Here is a 17,228-nt window from a genome sequence, read left to right as displayed (position 1 = left end):
ATCCAAGTTCCTCACTTTCCCTTTAACTACCCAGTAGTTCATTTCTACCTGTGATTCTGTGCGGCCCGCCGGGGTGGCCGAGCGGTTCTAGGCGCTTCAGTCTGGAACCGCGCTACCGCTACGTCGCAGGTTCGAATCCTGCCTCGGGCATGGATGTGTGTGATGTCCTTAGATTAGTTAGGTTTAAGTAGTTCTAAGTTCTAGGGGACTGATGATCTCAGAAGTTAAGTCTCATAGTGCTCAGAGCCATTTGATTCTGTGCACAGTGTTGTACCATCAGCAAATTCTGATTCCTCAGCCTCCATTCGGATCTCACTGAAGACCTTTTCTTATAACATATTCTCCATGGACGTTAAACAGAACGTGACAAAGTGCACCCCTGTGTAACTACTGTACAGGGTTCAAACGGACCTAAAATAATCTTGTCCGAGTACTGCCTTGGTGTCAGAATAGAAATTTCTGATAAACGGAATATTACATATTCTGACCACGTCTTGTAACAATATTTAAACATACAATTTCGATTAAGTTTACTGCGCAACTCTTTGCTCGCTGTTCACTGCATGCATCAGGTGCTGTTAGGCTGACGTTAGCGTGTGTTTTGGGGAAAACATATTTCTCACTCGCTACGCTGACATAACGATAAGAGTTTGATTCTCTACAGTGTGCCTCGCTGACTTCGTAGAGTGGGCTTGGCTATTATTCAGAAAATCCTTGGTTATTGTTCAGAAAACAGATGGTGACATTAGCTTAAGAAACTTTGTCTCCAGTGTTGCTGGCTGTTGTATTTAATCAGGGGTCACTTGTATCTACATCTACGTCTACGGAGATACTCTGCAACCCACCGTAAGTTGCATGGTGCAGGGTACCCTGTACAACTACCAGTCATTTCCAATCGCAAATACAGAAAGGGAGAAACGACTGTCTTTACGCCTCTGTATGAGCCCTAATTTCTCGTATCTTGTCTTCGTGTTCCTTACGCGCGATGTTGTTGGTGGGAGCAGAATCGTTCGGAAGTCAGCATCAAATGCCGGTTCTCTAACTTTTCTCAGTAGTGTTTCTCGAAAAGTACGTCGCCTTTCCTCAAAGGATTGCCATTTCAATTCCCGAAACATCTCCGTAATACTTACGTACTGTTCGAACCTGCCGGTAACAAATATAGCATCCCGTCTCTGAGTTGCTTCCATGTTTTCCTTCAATCCGACCTGGTACGGATCCCAAACATTCGACCAGGACTTAAGTATAGGTCGCACCAGCGTCCCATATGCGATCTCCTTTACAGATGAACCACTCTTTCCTAAAATTCTCCCAATAAACCGAAGTCGACCATTCGCCTTCCCTACCACAGTTCTGACATGTTCGCCCCACCTCATATCGCTTAGCAACGTTACACCCAGATGATTGAACGACTGGACTGTGCCATGCAGGACACAAGTAATACTGTATCCGAACATAATAGGTTTGTTTGACCTACTAATCCGTATTAACTTACATTTTTCCATATTTAGGGCTAGCTGCCATTCGTCACACCAAATGAAAATTTGTCTAATTCGTTTTGTATCGTGCTACAGTCACGCAACTTCGACACCTTACCGTACACCACGGCATCATCAGCGAGCAACCTTAGGCTGCCGGACGCAATGTCTGCCAAAATATTTATGTATATAGAGAACAACAGCGGTCTTATTACACTTCCATGTGGCAACCCTGACGATGCCCTTGTATGAGCAATATTGCATAATTTTCTGTTCCCTTGAGTGTTTCCGGCAAGGGTGTAACAATGTTGATAAGTGCTGATAGTTGTTTGGTATATGTAATATTTTCATAGAGTTTAATGCCGCTCATCTCTCCGGTAGTATCTTGTATGCATGGATGCTAGTGGAATTATACATTCTGAGTTTTAAGAATACTGTTCTATTACAATTATTATAATTGTGGAGGAGAACCTAAGTAATTGTTCAAAATTACACAGGGCGTTAAAAGAGAGTCGAATATTTTTAGTGGTGGTAGTAATCAACAAAACAAGAAAAAATCCAATAAACATGTGGTTTAAAATGCGTATGTTAACAGCTACGAGCCCTACATCATCTTCAACACTGTGAAACACATCTCTTATATTGAACAAGTGCTCATAGGTCTTACAGAAGCATTTTAAAATCCATGTTTTCGTTTTTGCCCATACTACTTCCTCCAAAAATGTAGAAAGCGAAAAGAGTGCAGTATCGAAGACGACCATGAGCTCATAACCCTTAAGATATGCATTTTAGAGCTCATGTTTGCCGGTTTCTTTCGTTGTTTTGACGGCTACTACCAGCTCTCAAAATACTCGACGCGTTTTTCTCAACACTCTGCTTTTGGCCTTAAATTGTAATACTCTCATGACTAGATGAGAGGTTTCTGTTATGCATATGGCCGCGTTTTTGTGGCAGGTGTTCGCTGTAACAATATTGAATTAGCAATGCACTTTTGACGAAATGCAATTTAGAATAAATGTATCACAGCCTCCTCTACTTAACCCTTCCACTCATTCTACCTCGAAGAAGCGCTCTTTCATTTCGGTCTGATTTTCAGAGAATACCGTTTGAAGTTTGGATTGTCAGCAGCAGATACTACCGGTACGAATTTCTGTTCGAAATAGTTTGTATAATGATTCCTATCCCTCTAAGAACAGACATTTCATCTTACTGGGCAGTTCGTGACTGTTGTCTTAATACTGGAAAGAAACCAAGGGTAATAATTCTTCTGTCACAATGCTGTTATTTGCAATTTATGCTACACTTTCAAGGAATGGTTTATTCTTTTGAAAGTCACATCTGCTTGGTACATTACTTACGATCGCCCACAAAATTTTTTCCGGCTGAAACGGTGCAAATAATTCCGCCCTGGCACTCAGACCTGTCCAAAATTGTAAATTATTTTTAGCATACTGTATGGCTTTCGATCTTTTCTTGTGTTTCAGAACATGTTGGCCCCTGTGATGGCAATATTGTTCTATAAGCATTATTGTTGTTGTTGTAAGACGTCGTGGTCTCCTGACCTTCATTGCTTACATATTTCGCCCTCACAATCATATTCCGCACATAAAAAAGCTTCATTCGAACCGAAACTCGATAAGATAAAATCAATGTTGTATGAATTCATGTAAACGATATGCAAATAACTAATAAATCGCAAGTGCACACCGTGGTTGAAATACTCGAGCCTGGCGTACACACATACATTCCAGACACGACGGTCACAGGAGCTTTTAGTTCGAGAGAGGCAACTGCACGCCAGGAGGCCAGTCCCAACCCATCTACGTCGGCCGGTGACCGCCCATATAGCAGACAGCGTTTGCCGGAGTGAAAGGACGACCCCATGTTCGGCTTTAAAGCAAATCCCGCTACATTGTGTGGGAGCGCCCAGCCTACGCATTCTTTACACATAGCACACAGTTTCAGAGATTTTCACAGAGATACAGCAAACGCCAAACGCCGATACTACAGATTTCCGGATTGGTCGCCTTAAACGAAACGCCATTCTCCCGTTTTAGAAGAGCAATGCTGATTGGCAGACGATATTTCTGACGCCTTGAGCTGAAGGAGTAATGGAAGAGACCGAAAGATATTCCCCTTCACGTCTGGCGTGGAGAGGGGCCGTTCCGTTGTCGCTCTTTGAGCGAGAACACGTAACGAGAGCGTGCGCGCTTGTACATGTACTCAAAGAGCGAGGAACAAGTCTCTCCTCAGTACTTCACTGGGAGAGCACCTCTGTTGAGAGCGAATCGAAGTGTGACTCTGTATCGAGTCCTTGCAAATAAGCGTTGTTCACTGTGTTGGCCGCCTCACTTATTGTGCGGTTTGAATGGACAGAGTTATAGTTAAACGCCTGCGAGCAAATTTTTAAGTGGCATCGTGGTGGACTGTTTATCTAACTAGTGTACCATGCCAATAGTTAGACTAGGGGCGAATAGGAGTCCTTGACTTCATCAAGGCGTAGGGAGAGTTTGATTGGTCAGTCCAGATAGAGTTATCTTATTTGTCAGCAGCGAGCGGCACAGACAGCAGTCATCGCAGCTTACAGTATTGTGCACTGCACCTCTTGCCTGCCCCATATTTCCTCCACAACAGTACACTTCACTGCATTTCACATGCGACAGCTTTGACTGTACCTAGCAACATTCTAACGGATAATTATTCAATTTGAGTAGGTGCGGCTCTCAGCCATTCTGCCAAGTCAATAACAATCTTAAACTTTGTACAGAAATTTCATTAGCGAATCCTATCCTTGAGAGGTAACTTCACATTCCGAAAAGAACGAGGAAATAACATGTTAAGTTCATAACTAAAAGTGCCATTGTGATTTCTCAGAATTTTAGCAAAATAAATAATAATTTTCTTTAGTTTCATGTTTTTCTTACACTAACTAGCATTACTCCAGTACCAAAGTATCACACTAGTTACGTAAGAAATTTGGTGAATTTTTGTGTCATTTCCTTACAGCAGACAACTCCAGAAGATATTTATTGCTGAAAGTTTTTCAGGCATTTCTCTTTAGAACGTAGGAGCGTCTGTCTGACTTCTGTAGTAGTGTGGGGGTGGAAATTGCATCTTGCAGGAGCTACAGGTAAAGGGTACATCTCAGATCAATCCCATGCTCACATTCTTATTGGTGATTGTGATTGTGTTGGTGGTGGTGGCGGTGGTGATGATTCTGAAAGGTGTCCACCTCGCATATGTTCAGTTTTTATGCACCTTCATCTCGTGATCAGTCTTTGCTACTGTTTTTGTGGCACAATGATCGACCTCCACATATTCACAGCTGCTTAGTCTACATTTGTGTATCTTCCCTGAGGCCTTTAAGGCGAAGTGGGTGCAGTAAATTTTTTGCGAGGAGGTGGTCACCATGCGTGGCTTGCTGGTTTGGAACGAAAACGTGGCATTCTGTTCCCACTTATATTCTGTTTCGCCTGCTGTGAAGTGAAGGTGTGTTTTGCTCATGCGTAATATAGTGTGCTAATGAGCTTGGATCCATAACGTGTGCGGAGTAATGGGCTTGTATTGATGAAGTGATAATAAAAAGCATACACAACTTCGTTCTACGGGTCTGTTCTGCAATACAAGGCAATATTTTACACAATTATCTGTCTGACGAGCTACAGTGGAGCCGTGAGGTTGTTTTTGGAATGTTACTGGATGAGTAGCAGAGTGGTATGCGCAGTTACATCTACATGGATACTCTGCAAATCACATGTAAATGTGTGGCAGAGTGTTCATCGAACCACCTTCACAATAATTCTCTATTATTCCACTTTCGACCAGTGCACGGAAAAAACGAACACCTACATCCTGCCGTGGTGCTCCCTTATTTTATTATGATGATCGTTTCTCCATATGTAGGTCAGCGCCTTCGCAGGAGAAATTTGGTGACTGAAATTTTGTAAGAAGGCTCCACTGCAATGAAAAATGCCTTTGTCTTAGTGGCGTCCACCACAAATACTGGCCGGCCGATGTGGCCGAGCGGTTCTAAGCGCTTCAGTTGGGAACCGCGCGACCGCTACGGTCGCAGGCTCGAATCCTGCCTCGGGCATGGATGTTTGTGATGTCCTTAAGTTAGTTAGGTTTAAGTACTTCTAAGTTCTAGGGGACTGATGACCTCAAGTGTTGAGTCCCATAGTGCTCAGAGCCATTTTTTGAACCACAAATCCTGTACCATGTCAGTGAGAATGTCTCCCCTATTTCGCGATAATACTGAACTTGCTGCTCTTCTCTGAACTTCTCGATGTACTCCGTTAATCCTACCGGGTAAGGATCCCATACCAGGCAGCAGTAATCCAAAAGAGGACGGACAATCGTAGAGTAGGCGGTCTGTTTGGTAGATCTGTTATATCTTGTATCTGCCTATAAAACGCTGTCTTTGGTTTGCCTTCCCCACAACATTTTCTATGCGTTGTTTCCAATATAAATGGATGGTAATTGTATTTTACTCGAAATTAAGAGCTTTAGATCTGACTGATTTATCGTGTGACCGAAGTTTAAGGGATTCCTTTTAGCACGCACATGGATGACTTCAAACTTTTCTTTATTTAGGGTTAATTGCCAATTTTAGCACCATTTAGATATCTTAACTGTATTGTTTTGCAATTTGTTTTGATATTCTTGTGAGTTTACTAGACGATAAACTACAGCATCATCTGCAAACAAATTAAAATTGATGCACAGATTGTCTCCGAAATCGTTCAATTAGATAAGGAATAGCAGGGACCTATAACACTACCTTGGGGAACACCAGATCTATGTGGGGCAGATCCTATTTGTGTATGTGTTTTTCCTGATTCTTGATCGGTTTTAGCAAAAGGTTTTGCATTTTACATTTTATTAACGTCATTGTATGATTGTGCTGAGAGCGCAATGTTAGTCGTGTAACATTAATCTGATTGTTCTCAGTAGAATCTCGGTGTTTTTTGGGGTAAAATAATAATCCTGAAGTTAAAGAAAGCCTTCGCTATTTCGTTCCTTTGGTCAAGTTAATTAAATTGAACATTACTTTTGCAAGCTAGTAGCACTGAATAGTCGAGAGGCTTTGCGCTAATACCTTATGCAGAGACAATAACAGAAATATTCTCGAGCTTCAATTTGACGAATAGTTCAATTGGAGCAATTTCAGCTCCGGGCAGTTTATTCAAATATCAAGCAGTTCCTAATATAAGTAAATAATTTATCATAACGAAAGTTAAGCATTGTAGCTGAGCGGGCAGCGTGGCAGATTCCCAAGCCAAGGGTCCAGGATTCGATTCCCGGCTGGGTTGGAGATTTTCTTCGCTCGGGGACTGGCTGTTGTGTTGTCCTTACGTTCGTAACGTTGTAATCGACATTCTACTGTTAGGCTCGCTGAATCGCGACCTCCTGAAAGCCAATAAATTCCAGGAAAAAAGGTACATTTGCCTCTAGAGTTCCAGGACAAAAGCTTTTCGTCGCATCGTTAGTACGTTATCTGACAACTGATTACTAGGTCACCATTACCTAAAGCGCATAATTTAGGATGTCAAGGGAATTTCTCTTCCGTTACAGACCCATTTCTGTGATGCATTATTCCTGAGGATAGATCACTTAACAATATTAGGAAAAATATATTCATTTGTAAAGATTGCATCTATAGCCAGGGCAGCTTCAAGTGGAATTTTATCTCAGCATTACTAAAATCTCGTGAAATTTACGACTGTAGTAGGATATAAAACAGGATATTTTGTCCTTAAGTTGGTATGTAATATACCTTTCAAGGTCTAATAATTGTAATTAAAATCAGAGAGCAAACTCAAGCTGGCTGAGTGTACTCACCGCTCGTGACGGGATGAGGCAGTCGGGTCCGGAGAAGCCTTTGGGACACTCGCAGGTGTAATTGTTGCCACGGTCGACGCAGTAGTGGTGGTCGTGGCAGGGGTTCGGGTCACACAGGTCAACCTGCGAAAAGGAGAATCTCTGCAGATCGTCGCCAGACAAGTCGGCCAGACAGCAGCGAGGTGTACATACGATAAAGGGTACAGGCCGGTTGCAATGTAGGAAAGGAATGTTCTGAAACCTAGGAACATGTTCTCTTCAACAATCAGTAAACAATGAGTAGACAGAAAGGTGAATTACTAAGTTTAGGATTTGTGGATCAGTTAACTATGTGAAATTCGTAAAGTAGAGTGTCAATAAAATACATACACGTACTGAAAAAATTAGACATCGTTTGCTCATAGAGACCAAAACACGTGATAAAAATTGAGAATGAAAAAAGAATGAACTTATGATCTATGATGGTATGAAGGGAGGCATTGGGCACCTCCTATTTACATGTGTGGTAATATGAACGCCAGGATTTTTTTTTATGTGCCACCGGTACTGTTCTGACCTGAAATATCACATTTCTCGAACTTCAGAACCCACTGAAAACATCTGTTCATGGATTGGCGTATTGGCATAAATATGAAGAAGCATGGAATGACTCATCTGTAACTACCATCTAAGCTGAGTTCTATTCGGTAGCCAGCCAGTTTAGGGTCATTGTTATAATCAGAGCAGACAGTTCTATGTATCACATTTGGCACCCTGTATCCCCTCAAATCACTCATATACGCTCTTAATACCCACCACGAAGGAAATATCTGAATGAGATGGAAATCAGTTGATGTGATGCTCATCTACAAAGGAACGATTTATTACAGTTTCAGAAAAAAATTGATGATTTATTCAAGAGAAATTTATTCATAAGAAATCGAGCACATCAGTAAGGTGTTCCTCCAACACTGCCCCTTTTGCAAGGAGTTATTATGTTTGGCATCGATTAACAGATGTGTTGGATTCCTCCTGAGTCATATCGTGCCAATTCTGTCCAACTGTCGCGTTGGGCTGTCAAAATTCTGAGCACTTTACAGGGTCCTAACCATAATAGTGGGAATTAGTGAAGTTCAGTGGCAGGAGGAACAAGACCTTTGGTCAGGTGAATACAGGGTTATAAATACAAAATCAAATAGGGATAATGCAGGAGTAGGTTTAATAATAAAAAATAGGAGTGCAGGTAAGCTACTACAAACAGCATAGTGAACGCATTATTGTGGCCAAGATAGACACGAAGCCCGCGCCTACTACAGTAGTACAAGTTTATATGCCAACAAGCTCTAAAGATGACGAAGAAATTGATGAAATGTATGATGAGATACAAGAGATTATTCAGGTAGTGAAGAGAGACGAAAATTTAATAGTCATGTGTGACTGGAATTCGAGAGTAGGAAAAGTGAGAGAAGGAAACCTAGTAGGTGAATGTGGATTGGGGCTAAGAAATGAAAGAGGAAGCCGTCTGGTAGAATTTTGCGCAGAGCATAACTTAATCGGCCGGCCGAAGTGGCTGTGCGGTTAAAGGCGCTGCAGTCTGGAACCGCAAGACCGCTACGGTCGCAGGTTCGAATCCTGCCTCGGGCATGGATGTTTGTGATGTCCTTAGGTTAGTTAGGTTTAACTAGTTCTAAGTTCTAGGGGACTAATGACCACAGCCGTTGAGTCCCATAGTGCTCAGAGCCATAACTTAATCATAGCTAACACTTTGTTTAAGATTCATGAGAGAAAGTTGTATACATGGAAGAACCCGATTACATCTTGGTAAGACAGAGATTTAGGAACCAGGTTTTAAATTATAAGACATTTCCAGGGGCAGATGTGGACTCTGACCTCAATCTATTGGTTATGAACTGTAGATTAAAACAAGAAACTGCAAAAAGGTGGGAATTTAAGGAGATGGGACCTGGATAAACTGAAAGAACCGGAGGTTGTGCAGAGTTTCGGGGAGAGCATAAGGGAACAATTGACAGGAATGGGGTAAAGAAATACAGTAGAAGAAGAATGGGTAGCTTTGAGGGATGAAATAGTGAAGGCAGCAGAGGATCAAATAGGTAAAAAGAATAGGGCTGGTAGAAACACTTGGGTAACAGAAGAAATATTGAATTTAACTGATGAAAGGAGAAAATTTAAAAATGCAGTAAATGAAGCAGGCAAAAAGGAATACAAACGTCTCAAAAATGATAGCGACAGGAAGCGCAAAACGGCTAAGCAGGGATGGCTAGAGGACAAATGTAAGGATGTAGAGGCTTATCTCACTAGGGGTAAGATAGATACTGCCTACAGGAAAATTAAAGAGACCTTTGGAGAAAGGAGAACCACTTGCATGAATATAAAGAGCTTTGATGGAAACCCAGTTCTAAGCAAAGAAGGGAAAGCAGAAAGGTGGAAGGAGTATATAGAGGGTCTATACAAGGGCGATGTACTTGAGGACAATATTATGGAAATGGAAGAGGATGTAGATGAAGATATGATACTGCGTGAAGAGTTTGAAAAGCACTGAAAGACCTGAGTCGAAACAAGGCCCTGGGAGTAGACAACATTACATTGGATCTACTGACAGACTTGGGAGACCCAGTCCTGACAAACCTCTACCATCTAGTGAGCAAGATGTATGAGACAGGCGAAATACCCTCAGACTTCAAGAAGAATATAATAATCCCAATCCCAAAGAAAGCAGGTGTGAAAATTACCGAACTATCAGTTTAATAAGTCACGGCTGCAAAATACTAACACGAATTCTGTACAGACGAATGGAAAAACTGATAGAAGCCGACCTCGGGGAAGATCAGTTTGGATTTCGTAGAAATGTTGGAACACGTGAGGCAATACTGACCCTACGACTTATCTTAGAAGAAAGATTAAGGAAAGGCAAACCTACGTTTCTAGCATTTGTAGGCTTAGAGAAAGCTTTTGACAATGTTGATTTGAATACTCTCTTTCAAATTCTGAAGGTGGTAGGGGTAAAATACAGAGAGCGAAAGGGTATTTACAATTTGTACAGAAAGCAGATGGTAGTTATAAGAGTAGAGGGGTATGAAAGGGAAGCAGTGGTTGGGAAGGTAGTGAGACAGGGTTGTAGCCTATCCCCAACGTTATTCAATCTGTATATTGAGTAAGCAATAAAGGAAACAAAAGAAAAGTTCGGAGTACGTATTAAAATCCATGGAGAATAAATAACAAATTTGCGGTTCGCCGATGATATTGTAATACCGTCAGAGACATCAAAGGACTTGGAAGGCCAGTTGAACGCAATGACAGTGTCTTGAAAGGAGGGTACAAGATGAACATCAAGAAAAGCAAAACGAGGATAATGGAATGTATTCGAATTATGTCGGGTGATGCTGAGGGAATTAGATTAGGAAATGAGACACTTAAAGTAGTAAAGGAGGTGTGCTATTTTGGGAGCAAAATAACTGATGATGTTCGAAGTAGAGAGGATATAAAATGTAGACTGGCAATGGCAAGGAAAGCGTTTCTGAAGAAGAAAAATTTGTTAACATCGAGTACAGATTTAAATGTCAGGAAGTCGTTTCTGAAAGTATTTGTATGGAGTGTAGCCATGTATGGAAGGGAAACGTGGACGATAAATAGCTTAGACAAGAAGAGAATAGAAGCTTTCGAAATGTGGTGCTACAGAAAAATGCTGAAGATTAGATGGGTAGATCACATAACTAATGAGGAGGTATTGAATAGAATTGGGAAGAAGTGGAGCTCGTGGCACAACTTCACTAGAAGAAGGCATCGGTTGGTAAGACATATTCTGATACATGAAGGGATCACCAATTTAGTACTGGAGGGCAGCGTGGGGGGTAAAAATCGTAGAGGGAGACAAAGAGATGAATACACTAAGCAGATTCAGAAGGATGTAGGCTGCAGTAGGTAATGGGAGATGAAGAAGCTTGCACAGGGTAGAGTAGCATGGAGAGCTGCATCAAACCAGTCTCAGGACTGAAGACCACAACATCAACAACCTATAATGCCCCAAACTTTCTCAATTGAGGAGAGATCTGGCGACAGTGCTGGCAAAGATAGGTCTTGGCAAGAATGAAGATAAGCAGTAGAAATTTACGACATGTGCGGAAGAGAATTATTTGTTGAAATATGAGCCCAGGATGGATTGGCCAGAAGGGCAACGAAATGGACGTAGAATATCGTAGAAGTACCGTTGTGCTGTAAGGGAACAGCGGATGATAATCAAAGGGGTCTGCCGGAAGGTGAAATGGTTGTCGGTCTTAATGGTGGGCGACTGGCAGGTTGGTATCCCACTACTGCCTGTGCCAATTTCAGACAAGTCTTCGCTGGGCATCAGGGCTCAATTCGAAGAGGAACTCTTCGCTGAAATCAAATCTACTCCAATCAATGATATTCGAGACCGAAGACGTGTCTGGAGACACCCTGGACAGCAGTGGGTTACCAGCCTAACTGTGGACTACTATACAGTCCAGCAACCCAGCAACCCGAAGTGGTGGTCTGGGTAAACATTTCATTTCGCAGCAATATCCTTCTGGTTCTCATTCGCAGCTCCCTTACAGCACAGTCTTACATCGCCGATACTCTGTGCCCCGGTTTGTTGCCCTTCGTAGGAAGCCATACTGGGCGTATATTTCAGCAAGGTAATATCTACTCTCACAAGCAAAATGTTTTACTGCTTGTCTTCGTGCTTCTCAAACACTTCCTTCTCCAACAAGATCGCCAAATCTCTCCCCAATTGAGAACGCTCGGAGCGTTATTGGCAGGACCCTCGAACAAACTAGATTCTTTGACGATCTAAAGCGCAGATTGCACAGAAGTTGGAGCGATATCTCTCAGGAGAACATCCAGCAGCTCTGTGTATCAATGTGAAGCCGAATACCTGCTTGCATAAGGCTCAATTTCTTTCTCTTTTTCTGAAACAGTAATTATCTGTTTGTCTGTACGTGTGCATCACATCTACCAATTTCCGTATCATTCGTATAACTCTTTCGTGGTACGGTAGTTTTGTTCTTCCTCTTTTAACCATGTGTTCTATGTATTCTTACTGCTATATTGCATATGCACTGTAAATATAATAAGTAACATTAGATATGCTGAAGCTTTCGGTAGCCCGCATCGACTTTGACCGATGACGTCATCATAAGGTAAGATCTTATGGTAACATCTTATGGTACTAAACTGCTGAGGTCATAGGTCATCATAAGACCTGAAGGATAACAAAAACATGATTGCAAAATGGCGAGGATGACATCATCCGTTTGCATCACATAAAAGTACTAGGGCTTATTTCTAAGAATGTTTGCCCATCGAAGCCTCGGGCCTCACAAGATAGATATCGAACGCGGCGGTTGTACATCGATCATGCAACTGTGATGGCGGGAGTTATGATAAATTATTTGTAAGTTACTATGGAAGCATAAGATTTATGTCGGTAGAGAGTTCAGATGCATGGTGTCGTAGACGTTTCTGCGGCCGATTACCTGGTATGGAAGAATCTAATTCCGAGTTTATGTAATGTGAAGTGTTTGAATTTTTTCCGCAGTTATGGACTAATACCGGATGACGAAAGAAGAGACTATGTAGACAGTGGTGGGGTGAAGTCTATAAAAGTTCCTAAGAAGAGTTCTGATAGTGAAATAGCTTTACAATTTCATTGTCCGCCCCCTACCGGGGCTGAGAGGTCATCGCGACAGGGTTCGATTCCCGGCTGGGTCGGATATTTTCTCCGCTCAGGGACTGGGTGTTGTGTTGTCCTAATCATAATCATTGCATCCCCATCGACGCGCAAGTCGCCGAAGTGGCGTCAAATCGAAAGACTTGTACCCGACGTACGGTCTACCCGACGGGAGGCCCTAGTCACACACAATTTCATTGTGGAAACTGTGGTAAACGAACGACTATAAGGAAAAATATATGGTCTGACTATTCAAAATTATCGATCCAGACCAGCATAATTTTTGTATCTTGCTCAATTAAGGATTACACCCTGGAAGTAACAGCATCGGAAACTGACTTACCTACCAATACCGTGCGCAACTATTTCGGGTTTTGCAGATAAGTCTGTTATGTGACAGTGACGAACGACAGTATACCGATACGTGGACCAAATAAAATTGTTGAAGTGGACGATTCGCATCGAGCAAGAAGGAAAAACTAGAGAGTACGACTTACAAAAAATGAAATCAAACATATTTGGGCATTCAGGGGCGTAGAATGAGAGTGCCGAGAGTGCTTTGTGGTAAGAGTGACCTCCAAAGAGAAGGTAACTTTAGTCGGTTTGATAAAGCACTTTATATGGCCAGTAGCAAAGCGATTACATACAGCATTCAGTTCTACAAGTCACTGAAAGCAGAGGAATTCAACCACGAGTTCGTCAACTACTCTGTAGTGTGCACACTCAGAACATCCTGCTGTGGAAATCAGTGAAATTTTCCGTTAAAAGAGAAGGGAATTCAGGAGAAATGGACGAACTCTATCCGGCCGCGGTGGTCTAGCGGTTCTAGGCGCGCAGTCCGGAACCGCGCGACTGCTACGGTCGTAGGTTCGAATCCTGCCTCGGACATGGATGTGTGTGTGTCGTCCTTAGGTTAGTTAGGTTTAATTAGTTCTAAGTTCTAGGCGACTGATGACCTGAGAAGTTAAGTCGCATAGTGCTCAGAGCCAATTGAACCATTTTTTTGACGAACTCTACTTGCTTCAGTTTCTGTATTTCCGTAACTTGCGGAAGCAATGAAAAGTTGACGCATGTGATACTGTACCCATATTTTTGCGTGACATTGGCAGAGTCTACCCAGGTTATGGCAAGAAGGGAATCCCTCCCGTAGCAAACACGTCAAATGGACTTGCTCATGACGACAACGTCGGTGACTAGTGAGTTATTCCCTTCGTAATTACAAGTATCGTAATCAACATTCTTCTTTTGTCGCTGCTGCAGCGACCACTCTAAACACTCGTCATAACTCCCGCCACCACAGTCGCGTGATCGATTTAGAACGCATGTTCGATATCTATCCTGTGGGACCGGCGGATTCGTTAGGCAAACATTCTTGGAAATCAGCCTATTTTTTTTAAAGATCTTAAATGTCAACCACAATGAAAACAAAAATCTTTTTATGTTCAAAATTTAGCTAGAGCTAGCGGCTACTGCTCTACAAAGTCGCCGCTCCAACATAGATATTTGTTGTAGGTTGATACCAACTTCCGGATACCCTCATCATAAAAGACAGTGGCCTTTGCTTTCCGCCAATTCTGGACGCTGCCTGCAGCTCCTTGTCTGTGCCAAAATGCTGTCCTCATGTCCTCATAGCCATATGAGCAAAGAGATGAAGATCGATAAAGCCAAGTATGGGTTGTGTGGTGGGTGATCAAATACTTCGCATCGAATGCGCTGCATAAGTGTCTTTCTTCTGCCTGCAGGGTTTGGCTGGCTACTGTCGTGAATACGGACACGCATGACAAGTACATGACGGGTACGTTATGTGTCTGGATAAAATCAGGCAGAACATCGACCTCTCCCCTCTCGACGAAAGATGTATCTACACTCAACTCCAAGATCACGTACATTTTAATGACGGTTTATGCTTGTTACTAAGACAATCACAGATAATTTAAGCTCAGACTGATTAGGAGCATGAGCTCGTTATCTTCTTTATTTTTTATCTAGTTTTCTGTCACAGTCTCATATAACCTCCAGTGGTGAACAGCATTGCCTACATAGCTAATATTTAACTGTAACATAATACCAAAGAAACATTCGAAGTACTTGTTCAGAGACAGAGTGAACACAATAAATATCATTACCTTCTGTTCGAATACTTGTAGATTTAATAACCTTTCCGTATCATTACAATCCACATCTCCATCTGCAAACCCAATATCACAAAACCCACCATCAACTGATTCTACTAGCGCCCAAATCAAAACAAAGCAGCATCCCACACTTATATCACGTCACCCACACACACTACGTCATGGGTCAGAGACAACGAGCGGTATCGAAGGCTCAAGTTCTTCCACAAAATTTAGTTATTTGCTATCAATGTAGCATAGAGAGAAGTGAAATAGCCGTCATCTACAGGAGGTAGACCTTCCCCCAGCAGTATAACCGTGAGCTGGGCGTCAATACCGGTGGGCCACGGTGCGCGTGGCGGGCAGCGGGCCAGCAGGGGCACTCACCTTGACCTGGCACCTGTTGCCGGTGTAGCCGCGGCCGCAGGCGCACGAGAAGCGGCCCACCTGGTCCGTGCAGGTGCCGCCGTTCATGCACGGCGAAGACTCGCACTCGTTGTACTCGTACTCGCAGTTCATGCCCGTGAAACCTGCCGGCACACCGCCACATCGCCTGTTAGCGCGCAGCCTCGAAACACTTGGATTAGACCACACAAACAGTAAAAGACCGACGTGTCTCAATTGCAACTCACCTACATAGCTAAGTACTGAGTACTACATTATCTCGCATTAAGAGTAATCGAAGCTGTACCACCTGAACTGTAACCACGTTAAACACCATATATGTATTACACGATCTAGATACTTAATGAAGTACCCGATACAGACACATATTTTGTTCCTGTAACTTGTCGTTTTAAGGTTTTGTCAGTAATGTACAATTTTCAACACTCAATTAACACTAATGGTTAAGACCTCAAGGCCGCACAAGTGAAACGAATACCCGAGAAGTGAGTAGGAGTAATCCGCTAAATTACCCTCCCCCCCCCCCCCCACACACACACACACAAACAAACACACTCACACACACACACATCACTAACGTCGATTTGCAGTAGGATTTTGGAACATATATTGCGTTCTAACATTATGGATCACATCGAAGAAAACGATTTATTGACATGTAGCCAGCACGGATTGAGAAAATGTTGCTTTCGTGAAACACAAGTAGCTCTTTATTCTCACAAAGTAATGAGCACTACCGACAGCGGCCGTCAAACTTAGATGCCTATGGAGTATCGTCTTGGTTGTCTGATTGGATTCGTGATTCCCTGTCAGAAAGATAATAATTGACAGAACGTCATCAAGTAAAACAGAAGTAATACCTGACGTTCCCCAAGGAAGGGTTGTAGGCCCTCTGTTGCTGCTGATCTACATAAACGATTTAGGAGACAATCTGAGCAGCCCTCTTAGACTGTTTGCAGTTGATGCTGTCATTTACTGTAGTGTAAAGTCATCAGGAGATCAAAACGAATTGCAAAATGATTTAGACGAAATATCTGTATACTGCAAATAGTGGGAATTAATTTTAAATTATGAAGAGTATTAAGTAATCCATATGAGTACTGAGAAGAATCAGCTAAATTTTAATCACATGATCAATCACACAAATCTAAATTCTGTAAACTGAGCTAAATACTTAGTAATTACAATCATGAATAACTTAAATGGGAACTATCACTTATATAATGTTGTGGGGAAAGCAAACCAAACTCTGCGATTTATTGCAGAACACTTAGAAAGTGTAACAGGGCCACTAAAGAGACTGCTTACTCTATGCTTGTCCGACCTCTTCTAAAATATTGCTATGTGGTGTGGGATCCACATGAGACAGGATTGACGGAGAACATCGAAAAAGCTCAAAGATGGACAGCATGTTCTGTATTATTGCAAAATAGGGGTGGGAGAGTACCGGATATGATACACGAATTGGGGCGAGAGTCATTAAAACAGAGGCGCTTCTCCTGCGACGTGACATTGTCATGAAATTTAAATCACAAACTTTATCCTCAGAAAGTGCAAATATTTTGTTGGCGCCCACCTACATAGAGAGAAATAGTCATCATCAAGGGGAATCAGAGCTTGCACGGAACGATTTGTGTGTTCGTTCTTCCCACACACTTTTCGAGAGTGGCACGGTAAAGAAGTAGCTTAAAGGTGGTTCATTGAACC

The 17,228-nt window shown here is 42.4% G+C and overlaps 1 protein-coding gene across 1 annotated transcript in view; it reads right to left on the bottom strand.

Annotated features, from left to right (window-relative positions):
* The window catches only part of LOC124597293 (delta and Notch-like epidermal growth factor-related receptor), a 576,119-nt gene that overhangs the window by 79,794 nt on the left and 479,097 nt on the right, over positions 1 to 17,228 (bottom strand). Inside the window, exons 8-9 of the mRNA XM_047135929.1 lie at positions 15,504 to 15,646; positions 7,317 to 7,439 (exon numbers count right to left, since the gene is read on the bottom strand). Of these exons, the coding sequence (XP_046991885.1) occupies positions 7,317 to 7,439; positions 15,504 to 15,646 (266 nt within the window). The remainder of the gene's footprint in view (positions 1 to 7,316; positions 7,440 to 15,503; positions 15,647 to 17,228) is intronic.

The sequence above is a fragment of the Schistocerca americana genome, chromosome 1, assembly GCF_021461395.2.
Source record: "Schistocerca americana isolate TAMUIC-IGC-003095 chromosome 1, iqSchAmer2.1, whole genome shotgun sequence".
Lineage (NCBI taxonomy): Eukaryota > Metazoa > Arthropoda > Insecta > Orthoptera > Acrididae > Schistocerca > Schistocerca americana.
This window is presented reverse-complemented; position numbering and strand designations above follow the sequence as displayed.